This window comes from Onychostoma macrolepis, chromosome 20 (genome assembly GCF_012432095.1).
Source record: "Onychostoma macrolepis isolate SWU-2019 chromosome 20, ASM1243209v1, whole genome shotgun sequence".
NCBI classification, from domain to species: Eukaryota; Metazoa; Chordata; class Actinopteri; order Cypriniformes; family Cyprinidae; genus Onychostoma; species Onychostoma macrolepis.
The window spans coordinates 21165075-21182919 of NC_081174.1; the positions used below are offsets into that span (position 1 = coordinate 21165075).

Here is a 17845-nt window from a genome sequence, read left to right on the forward strand (position 1 = left end):
TATACTGATGCACAAAAAGATGAGAAAAGAAATCTATTTCTGTGTGCCCTCATGCTTTATTACCAGACTTGACGACAGCTTTGAAAAATGACATTAAAAAAGAAAAAAGAAAGCTGGGACAGAATTCTATAGCTCTACACTCCTCAAATGTGCCAAATCTACCACGTACTTTGGCAGATCATGAATTGGGCTTCAAACTTCACTGTGTTGTCTTGTAATACATGAATTCAAATTGTCCTCAGACCATTTCTCAGAATGCACGTTAGTGAACATTACAACATTTACACAAAGTTTTCAGAAATATTTTCACACATGAGCAAATACCCCATGAAAAGGCTATAAAGCACTAATACAATTGCAGACTCTGTTTGGCCTGAATGATATTGCAGGAAATTCTTCACACAACTTACTTTTCAGAGGAATCCGTGTACTGGATCTGTGTCATGATCTGTGGTACCTCAGCCCGTTTATCTGCTGCTTTCTGCCGGACAAAAAAAAAAAAAAAAGTCACTTCCTTTTACCTATTTGATAAAGCACGCACAGTAAGAAAAATGGAAATGTTTTTATATCTCTGCACTTGAGCTCCTGTCATTGTGTGTTATGCTGATAAACAGCATCTCTCTCAGAATTTGTTTAGTTCTGTGCTCTGTGTGGACAGTGTACAGAATCTGGGAAACAGCCATCTGTCAACACACTCAATCCATCTTCAATCATCCAACGTCTCAGCACCCTGCATGACGACAGTATTTACATAGTGGCTCAATCCTGGTGACGGAAAGCAAACAATGTGGGAGTACCAGAGTATAATAATGGAAGCAACCTAGTTTTGTTTTCTTTGAGTTGTTTTTGTTGTTTATGGTGAGGACAGTATTTCTCTGGAGTTAGAAGTTCCTGTTTAAAACCACCAGGTCTTCTGGGCCGGAGATTTTTCCTGACCTGAAGGTCTTTAATGTGGTGGAAATGCATGGCAGGACTCCAGATTGGGCGATGGGAACCTATCGGTGGAAAATGGCTATCAGTGGATGTGTGTGTATGCTTGTGTCTGTCAAGGCAGTTCCCAACATAAGGCAGACACTTCAAACACAGAGTAGCCTTTCAAACAATCAACTTGCTGCACATTATGTTTCTCCAAATCATAACAAGCTGTCTTTCCAACTGCTTTAACTGTTAGTTATCTGATAAAAATAAATGATAAGGAACTAACGCAAACAAGTACAGCCTGATTAATTCTGCTTGCATAAATCGTACAGCTTCACATTAAGTCAGAATGGGGCTAAAAGAAAGGTTTCTGGAACGTGTTTAGCAAAATTATTAATAGTGCAACCCAAGCTGGCGAAATTTCTTAAACATTTATGCAATGTTATACAAGAGAAAGCAGTCATGATAATTTACAGTATAAGGCTCTCTGGAGTAACAGTGCGGTTAAGCATCTTGCTTAAGTGCACAATGGTGATAGATTACGATTTACCCCTTTTAGGTTTTGAACCTTGGTTTCCAGCTCAGAGATCTTAAACCACTAAGCTACTCCACCCTCACCCTTATATTGTCTCCTAGATTTGTGGCTGTTGGTATAACCTATAAAATTTCAGCAGTCAATATGTTGTATGGCTAGGAAATAAAATATATTTGTGTACACATTTCAAGACAATTCTTTGTGACTTTTTGACATCTTTTACAACACCTTGTCTCCTCTGACTCCTTTCATGTGAGTGTAAGCTATCGCTTTGACTGAACCTAGACAACTAGACAAACAGAAGTAGATAACTACATTGTGCTGTTGTCATGGTACTCAGCACTTTCTGTCTTTTGTGCACGAGACTCAAAGCAAATAAACTGAATCCATTCATCATTTCCCACCATTGTGATTCCAGTGTTAATACATTTATGCTGCCTCTGTGTATTGAATAGTCAGACTGAAACATTTTTTAATGGTATACACTACCAGTCAAAAGTTTGGGGTCAGTAAGATTAATTAAAAATGAATACATATATTTAGCATGACCAAATTACTTTGAACAAAAGGGACAGTAAATACCGTTATAATGTCATTACAGTGTTATAATATAATGTGATATAATATAGATTTTGAACTTTATTAATAAAAAAATCCTGAAAAAAATGTATCATGGGTTCCACAAAAATTATAAGCAGCACATTTGTTTTCGTTATTGATAATAATAATAATAGTAATAATATTTAATGTTTCTTGAGCACCAAATCATATCACAATGATTTCTGAAACATCATGTGACACTGAAGACTAAGCTGCTGAAAATTCAGCTTTACTGATATAGAAATAAATGTAAAGTTGTTTTAAATTGTATTATTATTGTTTTTACAGTATTTCTAATCAAATAAATGCAGACTTGGTGAGCATAACAGACTTTTTTTACTTTTACTGACCTCTGATTTTTGAAAGGTAGCGTAGTATTAACATTAATTTATTACATGAATTGTGGAAACTGTTGACTGCTGACTTCTATATAGGGCTTTTAAAGCTTAAACAGAACAGGAAGGGTTTATACACACATTCAAATCAAGTAAAGCTACTGACAGTGGTTTCGAAGAGAATTAGACTTTAGTTTGGAAATGACTGTTTAAAAAAAAAAAAAAAAAAGAAGAAGGAAATTAGTCTGAGAGAAAAGACAGATTGACTCAGCAGACTGGGGCAGGGGGCTGTTTACTTTCCCAAGACTACTGGATTATACTTAGAGTGGGTTAAAAAGGAGTGAAAGAGATGAGCAGTGTGAAAGGAAAGGGTGCAAAGAGAGAGGTCTCATCCCTAATGTAAACATTTTGAAGATCTATTTAAAGAAGATAGACAGTGTTATATCCTGGTGGTTCTCAGCTGCCTGTATCTGGGTTGGAGGTATGCAACCCAGTGTCTGCACTTGAGCCACACCGAAACAGATGTCATGCTGAAGTTGAAAGAAACAAGGCTATTCAGTCACTGCACTGGACAATGTCAAGACCCCTTGGTGTCTCTTGTTTGCACAAATCTGATGTGGTTTTCAGATTCAATTTTTAGGACAGATTATCCACAATATCAGAAAGAAAACAAAAAAATAAAAGAACGATAAACAACTCTGTTTTAAAGGAGGAGAATCTAGAAGTTGTTAGGTCATACCAGGATGGTTCTGCCTCTGTGTTGAGTGTTGCTCAGGCGGCGAGATTTGGTCCGCTCAACCTCGTGACGATGTACCCAGCCCCTCAGCTCATGCGTTATCCTAGTTATGAAGAGCAGAAACATCATTTCAAATTTCATAAGATGTCTTGTGGTAATAAAAAGAATTATGTCATCCAAAACTGTATAGTTTAGTATAAAAAAAAGGTATGGTCGACAAGAATTTATCTTTGTGGTCTTATTTTTAATGAATAGCTGGACAATGGATTTGAAATTGCAACCAAACTACATAATAAATGAACAGAGAACACAGAGAAGAGTAAAAAAAACACTGTTTGGTGCCTATTAAAGCAATAAGGTCAAAGAAGCTGGTCTATGGCTTCTACATATAAACACAAAGCAACAAAAAAAAGTATAATTTTTAACAACAAAATAATTCAAATCATTTGTGCATGATACTGGTTAATGAGGTCTCAGGTGTGTGTTTATAGAGTATTTTACAACAGCTTCAAACATGGCTCAGCCAATCATAATCAAGGAGCGGAATTGTTTTATAAAAAGCCGATCTGTTGGATGATTCAAAGACTGCTACAATTATCTTTTACTGTCATCACAACAGAGCTCAGATGTTTATGTGCCAAAGCTGTTGTTTAGGGCTATTGTAATAAAAATTCCTTTTCGGTTCGGTTCAGATCAGATCAGACTGGGCAAATCTGGGGCACTGTGGACCACATGTTCCGTAATCTAAATCTGAGAAGAACTGGCTCGTCACAGAACTGCCAGATAGTACTAACACTATTAAATATATATTAAAACAGCATTTGAATATCAACTGATGTAAAACATGCTCAGTACTGACTTCATGCACTTGGTCCTGTTGACAGGTGGCTGGCAGGGAGGTGGCGTTCTGAAATACAGAGGATCCTTCACCACCATCAGTGCCTTCTGCTCTGATACCACATCCTCTAACCTATGAGGAAGAGAGAGAATAAAAACAACATTAATAGACAGTAAAGTGTAAGTAACAAAGGAAAGAACAGAAAATGGGGATTCAGAATCTTTATAAGGACATTTTAATTCCATGACAACATAAGGAATTTTATAAGGCTCTTGATTTAATCATCTCTTGGTGCACTGTTGGCTTAACATCTGAAAGAATACCATGTGCAAGTGTGCAAGCCAAAATAGTTCCTTCTTATCTTGTCTACAGTAAAAGACAAGATCTTTAAAATCAACAATGCCAACAACTTGTGCCAAATTCATGCTTAGCGCAGGTACAGTGAACCTGTGCTTAAAATAAAGCCAAGACATCATGAACGACAAAATACTAAATCTTCATGATGTAGTCATCTACAGTTCAATGCAATAGGAAACATGTGGCCTCTGAAATGACATCTCAAGCACTTCTGGCTGGGAATGAGTGACACTGAAGCTCTGGGAAGCTGGATTTATGTCTCACAAACTTTGCTGACATAGAGAAGCTCATCCCACAGAAGAAGGGATGTCTGGATTACTTTGTGGGCTTAAGGCGGCAATAAATTAAAACGGCAGACTAACTGTTCTTAATATATTCAATGCTCAACAATAAAAATACTTTACATAGGACAAATCCTGGGCTATTAGAATCACAGTCTCTGCACAGCAAACTCAGACTGGGACACGGGCAGCAAATTGAGGATACAGCCCTTTAGGAATGTGACACACATTATGCTGATGAATGATACAGGAGCAAGAGATTTCACAAGGGATTTTAAAACTCTTGCAGGTGTTTATGAACTTCCTTTGGAAAACCAACATCTGGATCTCAATCTATATGCTTTCATTCATTCTCCACTGCTGAATTACATAATTCCGTTTCCTGCTTTGCTCCCCAGATAGCTAAAAAACTAACCATTTCAAACAATGCATCCTAGGATGCATTTCAAAAACCAATTACACAGTTTAAGCTGGAAAAGAAAACTTCAGTCGAGTGTAGGAACGGATGTTAGTGGAAAAAACACAGCAGAAATGGAAACACCAGAGAGTAAAGAACAAGGCAAGGAAATAAAAATGGACCTAAAATAAAAATTAGCCTTGTGGAACACCATCTGTTTTAGCCCAAAAAAATTATCACAATCTTAGCAACGCTGGTGATCTCGTCTAGCCCAGGAGGTTTGAAACATGACCCTGGGAGTGAGGTAACTTAAATTTGACTAGATGCTTGATGAATGTCTTTGAGAAAACACGGATACAGGTTTTAAAAGTAGCCATGTCTTCAAATGTCCATCTTTTCATGTGGGTTTTCTGAACTGTTATGAGTTTTATGTTATTGAAGCAATTTTTTTGGACATGAGAAACCAGTATTGCCTTTCAAAACATTGCCCTGGGTAGATAAAATAACAAACTTAGCTAGCTATCCAGTCATAGTATGTAAACTCGTGTGTGGGGCAGAAAAAGAGCCTTGTTCTCTTACGCAGGCATTTGGACAGAGTCACTCAGCACCTGTGCTGACGTGTTTTCCAAAACATTAATGGACTCTACAAGATTTGAAAGGTGTCTCAGGTGTTTCCAGCCAAACACGGAACATTAAGCATGACTAGTGTTCGTGCAAATATAGAAAACTACAGAATAGCGTTACCTGTTCACAGGGTTAGAAGGATCAGTCTGAGGACTGTCTGACTCCAAGTTTCTCCCCGACTCTGGGGAAAAGCCCAGCAGGTGTCTGCCACTGAACGCAGGGGCAGCAGGAAATGTAGACCCTCTGTCTCCTCCAAGCAGACTGGGTGGGACAAACAAAAGGAAACAAGTTAGGATATTAAATAAACCATTATATAACACATTCCTTCTGGTTCCTTCAGAACAGATGCATATGGGTTGTAGTCAGGCTTTAGGAAAGGAATCTTCTAATCTTCTACCAAGCACTTTCCTATACAAATAATTTAATATGGACATTCATTTATCAATCTTAAAGTGCAATCATTTTACAATCCATGACAAATTAAAATACAGAAATGGAATGAATAAATTATTTACCTCGTTGAACCAAAGTTAAAGACCAAGAAGACCATGACCGCCATAAGACACACAGCTCTCCGTTTTGGCGCAGTTGTTTTCAGCACAGAGTTCTTGAGAGAAAAATAATAATAGTGACGGTTAACATGTCATTTTACCAGAAGTACAAGTTGAGACATTTTGATTTGAAATGATGAGGTCAACACGTTATTAGAAATTATTAGAAATATTAGAAAATGTAACATGAATGGATAACCGTTCACAATATGGTCAATAACATGCATTTAGATACGGTAAATTTTCATTTCACGTTGACTTTAAGTGGGTCTGCTAATAATCTAAAATCTTTCTTCAAATTAAAGCCTGCAAAGAGATCAAGGTAGATGGACACCAACCTCAGTAATCAGGCCTTCCACTTGTCTTTTCAATGTGCCATTTTCATTCTTCAGCTTCTCGTTCTCTGACAGCGCCACCTTCAGACGGGCCTCCAGCGTCAACAAATACTCCTTTTTCTTCTTCCGGGAGAGAGAAGCAGACTCTCGGTTCTTTATCATGCGCTGCTGTCTCCGAGACGCACTTGACTGGAAGAAAAAAATTTGGTCAAAACTAGTATACCACAGCCATATCACCCTGCAGCCCAAGACTGGTTGCCCACTGAAGCTAAGGTCAGTACCTGGATGGGAGACCTCCTGGGGAAACTAGGTTACTGTTAGAAGAGGTGTTAGTGAGGCCAGCAGGGGGTGCTCACCCTGTGGTCTGGGTGGGTCCTAACGCCCCAGTATAGTGACGGGGACACTATACTGTCAAAAAGCACCGTCTTTCGGATGAGACATTAAACCGAGGTCATTAAAAATCCCATGGCACTTCTCGTAAAGAGTAGGGGTATAATAATCCCCATCCACTTGATTGGCTCTATCTCTCTCTTCTCTCCACCTGTAGCTGGTGTGTGGTGAGTGCACTGGCGCCGTTGTCCTGTGGCTGCCGTCGCACCATCCAAGTGGATGCTGCAAACTGGTGGTGGTTGAGGAAAGACCCCCAACATGATTGTAAAGCACTTTGGGTGTACAGCAATACACAAAGCGCTATAAAAATGCATCATTCATTCATAGTAATTAGCCTACACTAGTCTTTGCTCATGAGCTGTGACACACAGGCAAGGTAGTTTGCTGTTGAACTTCACTTCCACCACACAAATGAGACCTTTGTTTCAGGCATTTGTACCAGACACAGACTAACTCTTCCTGCAGGAAAACTGTCACGACGAATGTTTGGCAACATGGTTGAATCATACTAAATGTTGTTTATAGTGCAAGCAAATTAAAAAAAGAGTTTGCGGCTACGATGTCCGAACTTTTCACCAGCTCTAGCTTTGGTCAAGACAAATGGAGCAAGGCTGGACATCCATATGTGCCCGTAGCCCCCATCCACACACACTCCACCTAAAGATAATAGCAGACAGGACCATCTGGCATAGTGTCCAGTACAGAGGAATGTGAAAAGAGAGACAGACCTTATGTCCTATTTTCCATTCAAGCCATAAGAATGTTTCTGTTGTTCATTACAGGCTGGAATTATAAGTGGAAAAATTAAAAGAAAAAGTATCAGCAAAAATAAATAATAACGAAAATAAAAAGATAAGTAAAAAATGATAAAAAAAATCCATGATCCTACCATAAACTTAACTTCATGATACACTACTGTTAAAAAAATAAATAAAATACAAAATAAATAAAGTTCTCTTTTTTTCTTTTCTTTTTTTACTTTTACTCAGCAAGTACAAACATAATTGATCAAAATTTTCAGCAAAGACATTTGGGTAACTTTTTTTTTTAAAGGACCAATTCTCACTATTAACTAGTAGGTTATTAGCATGCATATTACTAGAATATTGGCTGTTTATTAGTACTTATTAGGCACATATTAATGCCTTATTCTTCATGACCATATTCTAGATCCCTTAAACTAACCCCATACCTAAACTTAACAACTACCTTACTAACTGTTAATAAACAGCAAATTAGGAGTTTGAGGGAAAACTCTTAGTTAATAGCAAATATGTTCCCTAATCTAAAGTGTTACAGACATTTTTAATGTTACTAAAGATTTCTATTTCAAATAAATGCTGTTCTGTTAAACTTTCTATTACTCAAAGAATCCTGAAAAAAAAGTGTCATTGCTTCCACAAAAAAAAATATTAAGCAGCACAACTGTTTTCAACATTGCAATATTTTCCAATATCACTGTTTTACTGTGTTATTGTTAAGCATAGGAGCCTTTTTTTTATTTTATTTTATTTATTTTTTTTATACTAACCCCAAACAGTACTGTTACTGTATATATTTTAGTGGTCATTGGAAGTGTTACCTAAAGCTTTGGGTTGAGGGATTTGAACTTTCTTCATTCAAGTATATAGCAGTTGTAATTGGATATCGCTCCTGCACTGGTGTTAGGCAAAAGTTTAAAAAACAACTACATTTTCTAGGCACAGACATAACAACGAGCCTGTTTTATTAAAAAAAAAAAAAAAAAAACCTTTCAACAAGTGATGAATTTGTGTGCGCTCCACATTAACAATGTTCTGGAACACGATTAAAACCCTTACTCAATTAAACATAGTTAGTTAAGCTTACATAAGCAGGGTCTGCACATAATCAAACCACCACCCAGACCTGACAAAACTCAGGGGTCAGATGCTTGCAGCAAAAATGTCTGAGAACAGACCCCACCCTAATGAAAGGAGAAAGACGAAGGTGCACAAAAGAACTTTACTGCAATAGACTAAAGGAAAACCGAGACCACTAGTGGGGTGGGGTTGACCGTTCTCCCAGCCAGACCATTTTAAGACTGTGGCCTAATAGTCCTGGTGATTAAACCGCTTGGATCTCCATGTGTCTGTTTGTGCTCCCATCTCATGAGAAAGTGCTCCTAAAACCGGGAACCGGGCCACGGCCAGGGCCTGGGAATGAATAACATGTTTGGTTACAAGAGCGTGGGGTGCCATCACCATGGCGATCGAATCGGGTGGGAGGAAGGGATTGGTGGATGTTGGCACAGATCACCAAAGTTCAGCATTACTGAGGATTTGTGTAGAAACAATGTTCATGACATTTCAATCCCATATATGACTGAGGGAATGTCCTTTAACCAAAACCTCAGTATATTCAAACCAAATGTCAATCACCCAACACTCAGACTAATGGCAGCCACTTGATACAAATTACAAATGAGTGATGCGTACAACTTAAGGAACCTTAATAGCAAAGCCAAGCAGGCTCAAAACATGTCAAAACATCTTTTAACCAACCAATTTAACCAAGACTCTGACACATTCTTGGTGAACTTATTTGTTAGCTCATGGTTATTACCCAAATTCACAAAGCCGATATAGCAGTATTCTACTAAAATGGCTGTTGAAACTGAGCTTGAAAGCTGCTTTGTTTGGCATCGCCTTCAGAAATACATCACAGTTTATTTCACCCTAAGGAATCCAGTTTAGGAAAGATGTGCTAAAGTGAGTTACTCAATGCTGAGTGCCGTGAGAAAAAAAAAAAAAAAAAAAAGGAGAAAATTAGAAAAGTGCTTTAGAAAAAAAATAAAAATTCAAAGACAAATACATTTTCCTGTTGTGTCAAACTCACAAGAATTTTTTAACTTCACCTAGATCAAATAGTCTCTAAATCTGCATTCTGGAGCAATATCCTAGTTTCTAGATGGCATTCACAACCAAAACTATAATTAAAGGAACAATTTACAATTTAAAGGAACTATAATTAAAGGAACAATTTAAATTTAAAATTGTGTCATTTTTAACTCACCCTCATGTTGTTCCAAACCCATACGTTGTTATTTTTCCATGGAACACAAATACAGAATTTTTACAGAATCTTCTCACATATTCTTTCCATACAATGATAGTTCACAGTGACCAAAAAGTCTCTATTAAAGCACCATAAAAGTAGTCAATTTTTTATGTCTTTGCTGATATGTAACTATCTATTAGCGGTAAGTAGGTGATATATAACTTTTAGAATTACAGAGTTGTTCAGATCATATTCCTTCCCATATTACTATGTAACTGCTAGTTTAATCAAGGCAGACTATGATTATCTAATATCTAGAGAGAAGAGCGGTCAATGTTAATAATTTACTATAACATAAATTTCAACATTTTCTGAAGACACATGGCCAATACATTTTTTAAATGAAATTACTACTTTTAGTCTGCAATAGTGCATTAATTTGATTGAAACTGACATCAAAGACATGTATAATGTTACAAAAGATTACCATTTATAATAAATGCTGTTCTTTTGAACTTTCTATTCATCAAAAAAAGAGAATGTACCACGGTTTTCATAAAAAACATCAGCCAGCACACCCAATCAGCATAGTAGAATGATTTCTGAAGACTGTAGTAATGGCTGCTGAAAATTCAGCTTTGCCATCACATTAATAAATTACATTTTTAAATATATTGAATAGAAAAGTTATTTTTAATTGTAAAAATGTCTCAATATTACTGTTTTACTGTATTTTATCAAATTAGCACAGTCTTGGTGAGCAATTAAATACTGGCCAATTAATCAGGCAGGTAATATATTGGTTTACTAATGGTGTGTAAAGGAAAAGCGTAAAGAGTCTCAGCCTACAGCCTTCTGGGGCATGGAAATAAAATCTGCTTGACGCTGCACAGACTGTCATGCCAAAGATCATTAATCTTAAACTGCTATAACAAAGCATTACATACAATCTGCTACACAGTCATCAGCATTCAGCTGTTTCAAACATCCCACACCACAATAACTCACAAGCAGCCATACATAAACACACACACACTCAAAGACACCTGCCCCACCTGCCAGTTTTACTGTTGCACTGCAATTCCTCCTAAACCCCTCAAACCCAAAATCTCCTCTGAGGCCAAACCACAAGCAGCCCTAGTTAAACCACAGCTGTGCTAACCCTCCACAAATACACACACACGCACACACTCACAACAGCTCTCTATGAGCTGTGACAGTTTCAATGGGCCTTCACATTTTACCACTGCACAATCATGACATTAGCGCAGGAAAAAGAAAAAAAAAAAAAGACAGGAAAGATAAACATAGACTCTGACCTATTTTTAATCTTAAAAATGTACTTATTGGCATCAAGTGATTGTGTTTTTTGAAGATAACGGTTTCTCCCAAAACCTGTTGGCTTTTAACCAAGGGAAACAATCCACTAAATAAATATTTCTACAAAACAGTTCAATGACAATCCTTATGTCACTGTCTGTGACATGGGTGGGTTGGTGTTATTATTTTAACTATTAATTATCTCAGTGTGTAAAACAAACCCAAAGAAATAAGCATACTTGTTTATGTTATTTTTATATATATATATATATATATATATATATATATATATATATATATATATATATATATATATATATATATATATATATATATATATATAAAAATAAAAACAATATACATACATATTCTACACATACATAACATCTATTCAGAAACATACACATAGGCCTATTTATGTATGTGTGTGTGTGTGTGTGTGTGTGTTTGTGTATGTCTGATTCAACAATGATAAACATGCATATATAAACACACATTTTTATACATATATACATACTAATGCTGTCAAAATTAGTGATAAAATTAGTGATTAAAATTATTTAACGCCGTTAACGCAGGGGCAGAGCTTAGGGTTGGCCACCTCACTCATAACTGCTACTTCGGTCTCTTTTTTTCTTGACAAGAAATGCATTTATTCAGTCGCAGAACGTATTTATGACCACATCAAACCGGAGACGTTTCAGAAGCGCTCTCCAGCTTCACTACTACGGCAGGAGCGAGTCAAACGAGCGCGGAAACGGTACTGTGCGGTAAACGGTAAATCTTCAATTGCACGCAAAAAGGCACCGGCGCGCGCTGTAGCCTGTATCTTTTTATATCAAATCGCGAAATAAACTACGAGCATGCAATGTCATTGTCAGTTAAGGCACGAAGTTACCAAAAAAGGCGATTAAAGCTGCCTTAAAACTATGCATGCATGTAATATGTTATATGAGTTACATTAAGAACATCTCTGAAATGGCTTTAAAAACTGTCCTGGAGCATCCTAGCACTGTCTCCCTCATCTAACACAACCGATTCAACTCGTCAGCTCATTAGTAGACACTGAAATGGGCCAGAAAAGGTAAATAACGATGCTCAGATCCGCATCACGTTCAGCAGCGGCAGCTCAAAGAAATAGCAGCCAAAATCCAATAACCGTGATGTCTGTTCATCAAGAAAAAAAAGAAGGAAATCAATAACTTTTATAGCTTTAAGGATTCATTTGTATTTAGTTTAGAATTTAGTATTTGATAACTTTATTCAATTTCTTAGGGGTGTAACGGTACACAAATACCTCGGGTTTAACGTCACGGTTCGGTACAATTTCAGAACAGCAGGGGGAAAAACTAAACTTTTTTTTTTTTTTTTAATAAACAGTGGTTTACTGAAGCTGCTCTTTCTTTAAATACATTCAGTTATAGTTTACATTTTCTTAGTGATAAAAATCTACCTCAGTTTATGCTTAAAACTATGGAGCCCTTTTACATTATAAGGTTACAACTAGGCCTAACAACTTAACTTTAATTAAATAAATTTTTAAATAGATGATCAACACTCAACTTTAAAAAAAAAAAAAAAAAAAGATGCACATTGCATATGTAAATTGCACATAATGCAGTTTTTAAATGAACTTATAAATAATACAATTTCTACGTTATTTATTAAAAATATATTCAATTACACAGTGGCTGTCATAGCAGGTTTCATAACAGATTAATTTAAACATACATTTTAATTAAGACTAACAGGTTTAGTAAAATACAATGAGTATATGGTGTGATATTTCGCGAAATGCTCCTCTCTAGACTTCATTTCTCTAGTGAACTAACGAGCTGTGGACACGGATGACTTTCTGAGGTAAATGAAATGCTAGTGACATTTTATTTCCCCGCTGTTTTGTTGATGTCTCTCCGCGGTTGAAACACTGATTGAGCAATTACATGAGATGTTAAGTCATGTTTATTCGCGTTAAAACTAGTAGTACAGAGGAAGGAATGATTGCGTTCACTCGCGCTCCGCACGCGTCTGCACGCACGCACATGCGTACCGAATCGAAAGACCCGTACCGAAACAGTACGGTACGAATACATATACCGTTACAGCCCTACAATTTCTGTATATTTCTGCTGAGGGGCACAGATTATTAAATTATTAAAACGGGTTTGTGTGAAGATTGTTTTAAGTTCACATAAATTAGAAGTTATTTTTAAAGTCAAATAAATGTTCAAATTGATAGCTCTTAATTATAATGTAATGTTGAATGGCTATAGTCAATGGTTAAATAAGGGGGTATTTATAGGAAATTATTATTAATTGGTATCAGTGATACTGGCCTTCAGTCTTAAAAAAAAAGAAGCCATAAAGACAGAATATTTTTAATATTTGATTAATGTTGTTTGTACATTAATTTGAAGATTGAATGTGAAATTATTGCAATATAAAAGTATATTTAAAAACTTTAATGTTAGGTGGGATTAATTGCGATTAATCTCAGAAAAAAATTGCGATTAATCATAGTTTTTAAAAAAATTAATCGATTGACAGCACTAATACATACATACATACACACATACATACATTAAAATGTGTACATATATATGATCCTACAAGCAGGAAAAAAAATCCTCATCCTTGAGCCCGATTACATAAGATGTATGAAATGCATGAAGGCATCACTTCATTTTTTCCTTTCTCTCTGCATAGAGTGGCCTGTGTGAGTGTGAGAGTTCATGCATAAGCGTGTGTGTATGTGTGTTTGCCACGTAGGAGTACAATACCCCAACCAAGAGTCTGGAGCTCAGAATAAAGGATAAAAACAGAAGCAGGAGAGAGAGTGAACATGTGGCTACGCTCTGCTAAAAAGTTTTTCTTTTTTTTCTGAAAGCCAACAGACGTTGAGGCTACAGAGGCAAGTCTTTCATCATATTCCCCTTAACGTCAGATCAAACTCAGTCATTGCTTACATACTAAACACATTAGATATTCTTCAGCCTATTCACACCTCCAAACATATCATATAAGTCTACATTTGAAACTTATTTTGGAAAATGAAATTTCTAAAGTTACACAAGATGATTTATAATTACAGACTAGAATAAAATCTGAAACCTGCAGAATTGCAACATGCAAAAAAAATGTGGATTTTACAAGGAAACCACTGGTGTATATGGAGACAATAACTGTTGCTATAAATGTGTGAAGTTGTTTTGCTTCCCCTTCTGCCCAGACATTCACGACCGAGTCTAAATGACAGCTTGTGTGAACTGAATACATTGAACACGGTGCATAAAAATCACACAGGCCATGAACTACCACATAAATGTGCAGATGGGAATGAAATGCACATGCATGGGGCTGTTGCACAGCTGATCTTAATCCACTAAATAATGATAAAATATGGATCTAACTCAATATATCATATTTTAACACTGTCGGAAACAGAACTCACAGGACGCTGCACCACGGGAGTTTTAAACATATGAACTTTATATACATGGTCCATTCAGTTGAGCAACACCAGAGCAGTAAATGCTCATTCATAACAAATGTGCTATGCCACATTGCGTTTTTAATGGCATGTGCTGAATAATGCTTCTGTGCATGTAATAAAATTAGTTATGGATGGATAGGCTGGTGATTTTGAGCAGGCAGCTGCAATGTGATATAGTGTTTCCCCCCTACCATGTGTGACCCTGGACCACAAAACCAGTCTTAAGTCGCTGGGGTATATTTGTAGCAATAGCCAAAAATACATTGTATGGGTCAAAATTATCCAAAAAAAATTTTTATGCCAAAAATCATTAGGATATTAAGTAAAGATCATGTTCCATGAAGATATTTTGTAAATTTCTTACTGTAAATATCAAAACTTCATTTTTGATTAATAATATGCATTGCTAAGAAATTCATTTGGACAATTTTAAAAGGCGATTTTCTCAATATTTAGATTTTTTGCACCCTCAGATTCCAGATTTTCAAATAGTTACATCTCAGCCAAATATTGTCCTATTCTAACAAATATATTCAGCTTTCAGATGATGTATAAATCTCAATTTCGAAAAATTGACACTTAAGACTGGTTTTGTGGTCCAGGGTCACATATGCCTTCAAGGTGCTTCCAAGTGCTACATAATGACCTTAATGTAAATACTGGACTACAATGATACTATCACACTAATAAATGCATAAATGCATTCATATTCATATGACACAATGTACCGCCCACATAGGTGGGACAATGAATCACACCAGGTACTGACCAGGCAATGATAATGAACACAAATTAATGATAATAAAGATGAATCATTACAATAATTAAGATGCATCCCCTAGTGAAAAATAAATATACTAAAATGTATTTGAAACACATTAACTTCACGCGAAGCAATCTATAAATACATTTACATATGTGCTTAATAAAAATACCCTGCAATTATACTTTTAGTATAATAAACTGGTATACTTAAAGTCTGCTAAATTGGAACAACTAACTAATTTGTACTTAATGCACTTAATTGTGCAGAAGTAGTGCTGAAGTCCAACTAAAGATATACTGAAGTATATTGTGCTAAAGTGGAACTATTGCAGGTACACTTTGAATATCTTACAAAAAAAAAAAACACAATCCTCATCAAAATTGACATTAAAACATTTTTTAGGCTTAATATTAAGAAATGTGCATTGTGCACAAGTACTACTCCAAATAAAGTTTAATTATAATTTTTATATCAGTAATATCTATTATATGTTAACAGATTTGAACTATACTTAGTATGAAATAAATGTATTTTAATTAATTTTTTTTTTTTTACTACAGTCATGATACTTGAATTATTTTAATTAAAACACTGCTGACAAAAATCAGTCATGTGAGAAAAAAAATAACACTACAAGGACACAACATTACAAATGTCTAAATACTGAGGGTGTGAGTATGCAAATACCATAACAACACTATATAAGCATTTTCATATCCTAAACAATCTTAAAAACATGTAAACCAATATGCTAGAAGCTAACACGCAAAGCAAGAAGACTTTACAATAAAGTAATATCTTAATGGCGAATACTTTCACATGCTCAATTTTCACATGCTGCATAAAAATGATTACATCAATGTGTATACATAACTACATTCTTGAACATTCATGTCATTTTAGACAGTCACTAAATGAAGCATTACATTTTTTTGGACTAAATTTAGTATATTCCATGTGTCAAACAATATTACATGATGAAATACTGACTACATTTAAGGCACATTTTCATCAAAAGACAAACAATGAGTAAAACTCTAAAAATCAGCATTTCACAGTCTAACAACTAGGCTGTTGACATGGATTAAAACATTTGAAATGTGTTTTATCTGGCTGACTGTAATTCCTCACACAACTGTTGTTAAAAAGTCTGATGTTTAGCAGTAATTCCTGACATTACCCAGTGATGTTTACTACATGGCCTGTATTTATCAGTACTTCTATGGAGGTCCGTTCCCTCACTGTTCTCTCCCAATCAATGCCACCCAATCTACAAATGAACCAAACTTATGTACACAGGTGCTCTGTTTTTTTTTTTTTTTTTTAATTCAGAGAATTTGAAAAGAGCTGGCAATGAAAGCTATAATAACCCCCAATGTGGAAAAGACAGCACTAAATGCACAGGAATTTGGGACTAATCCTGAACTCTATTTAATTAATCTGAGGTCAGTTGATTCTACAGTATGTCGGAACAAATAATTTAATGGAAAATAATGAGCTCACTGTTGGTCTGTAACTAAGGACACAGGGACTGATGCTAACAGTAAAAACAATAATATTATGAAATATTATTCCAATTTAAAATAACTGCTTTCCATTTTCATATTGTGACCCTGGACCACAAAACCAGTCTTAAGTCGCTGGGGTATATTTGTAGCAATAGCCAAAAATACACTGTATGGGTCAAAATTATCAATTTTTCTTTTATGCCAAAAATCATTAGTATATTAAGTAAAGATCATGTTCCATGAAGATATTTTGTACATTTCTTACTGTAAATGTATCAAAACTTAATTTTTGATTAGTAATATGCATTGCTAAGAACTTCATTTGGACAATTTTAAAGGCGATTTTCTCAATATTTGGATTTTTTTGCACCCTCAGATTCCAGATTTTCAAATAGTTGTATCTCAGCCATATATTGTCCTAACAAACCATACATCAATGGAAAGCTTATTTATTCAGCTTTCAGATGATGTATAAATCTCAATTTCGAAAAAAATGGACACTTAAAGACTGGTTTTGTCGTCCAGGGTCACATATTTCAAAATGTAATTTATTCCTGTGATGGCAAAGCTGAAATTGTCATATGATTCTTCAGAAATCTACTATTACTGCCAAAGAAAAGGGGTTTTCAACGAGCTTCACGACCCCTAGGGAGTCCATAGCAGTACTGCAGGGGGTTCACCAATTATTGTTTGATCTCAAAGTATTTTTTGTAAAAAAGGGACAAAATACAATAAACACCTTTATATGGTACATTATAAGACAACTTAAGATTCTAGTAACTTTTTAAATGTAAGCATCGTAAAAGTATTTAAATAAATCAATATGATTCTGTATGTCCGGTT

At 35.5% G+C, this 17845-nt stretch overlaps 1 protein-coding gene across 3 annotated transcripts in view; it reads right to left on the reverse strand.

Annotated features, from left to right (window-relative positions):
* atf6 (activating transcription factor 6) overlaps positions 1–17845 on the reverse strand; it is a 45508-nt gene that overhangs the window by 17069 nt on the left and 10594 nt on the right. Inside the window, exons 8-13 of one of the 3 annotated variants that reach the window (XM_058755806.1) lie at positions 6511–6696; positions 6137–6228; positions 5742–5882; positions 3984–4094; positions 3128–3227; positions 411–481 (exon numbers count right to left, since the gene is read on the reverse strand). In XM_058755806.1, coding sequence (XP_058611789.1) covers positions 411–481; positions 3128–3227; positions 3984–4094; positions 5742–5882; positions 6137–6228; positions 6511–6696 — 701 coding nt within the window. The other 2 variants (XM_058755807.1, XM_058755808.1) reach the window with 2 other exon arrangements.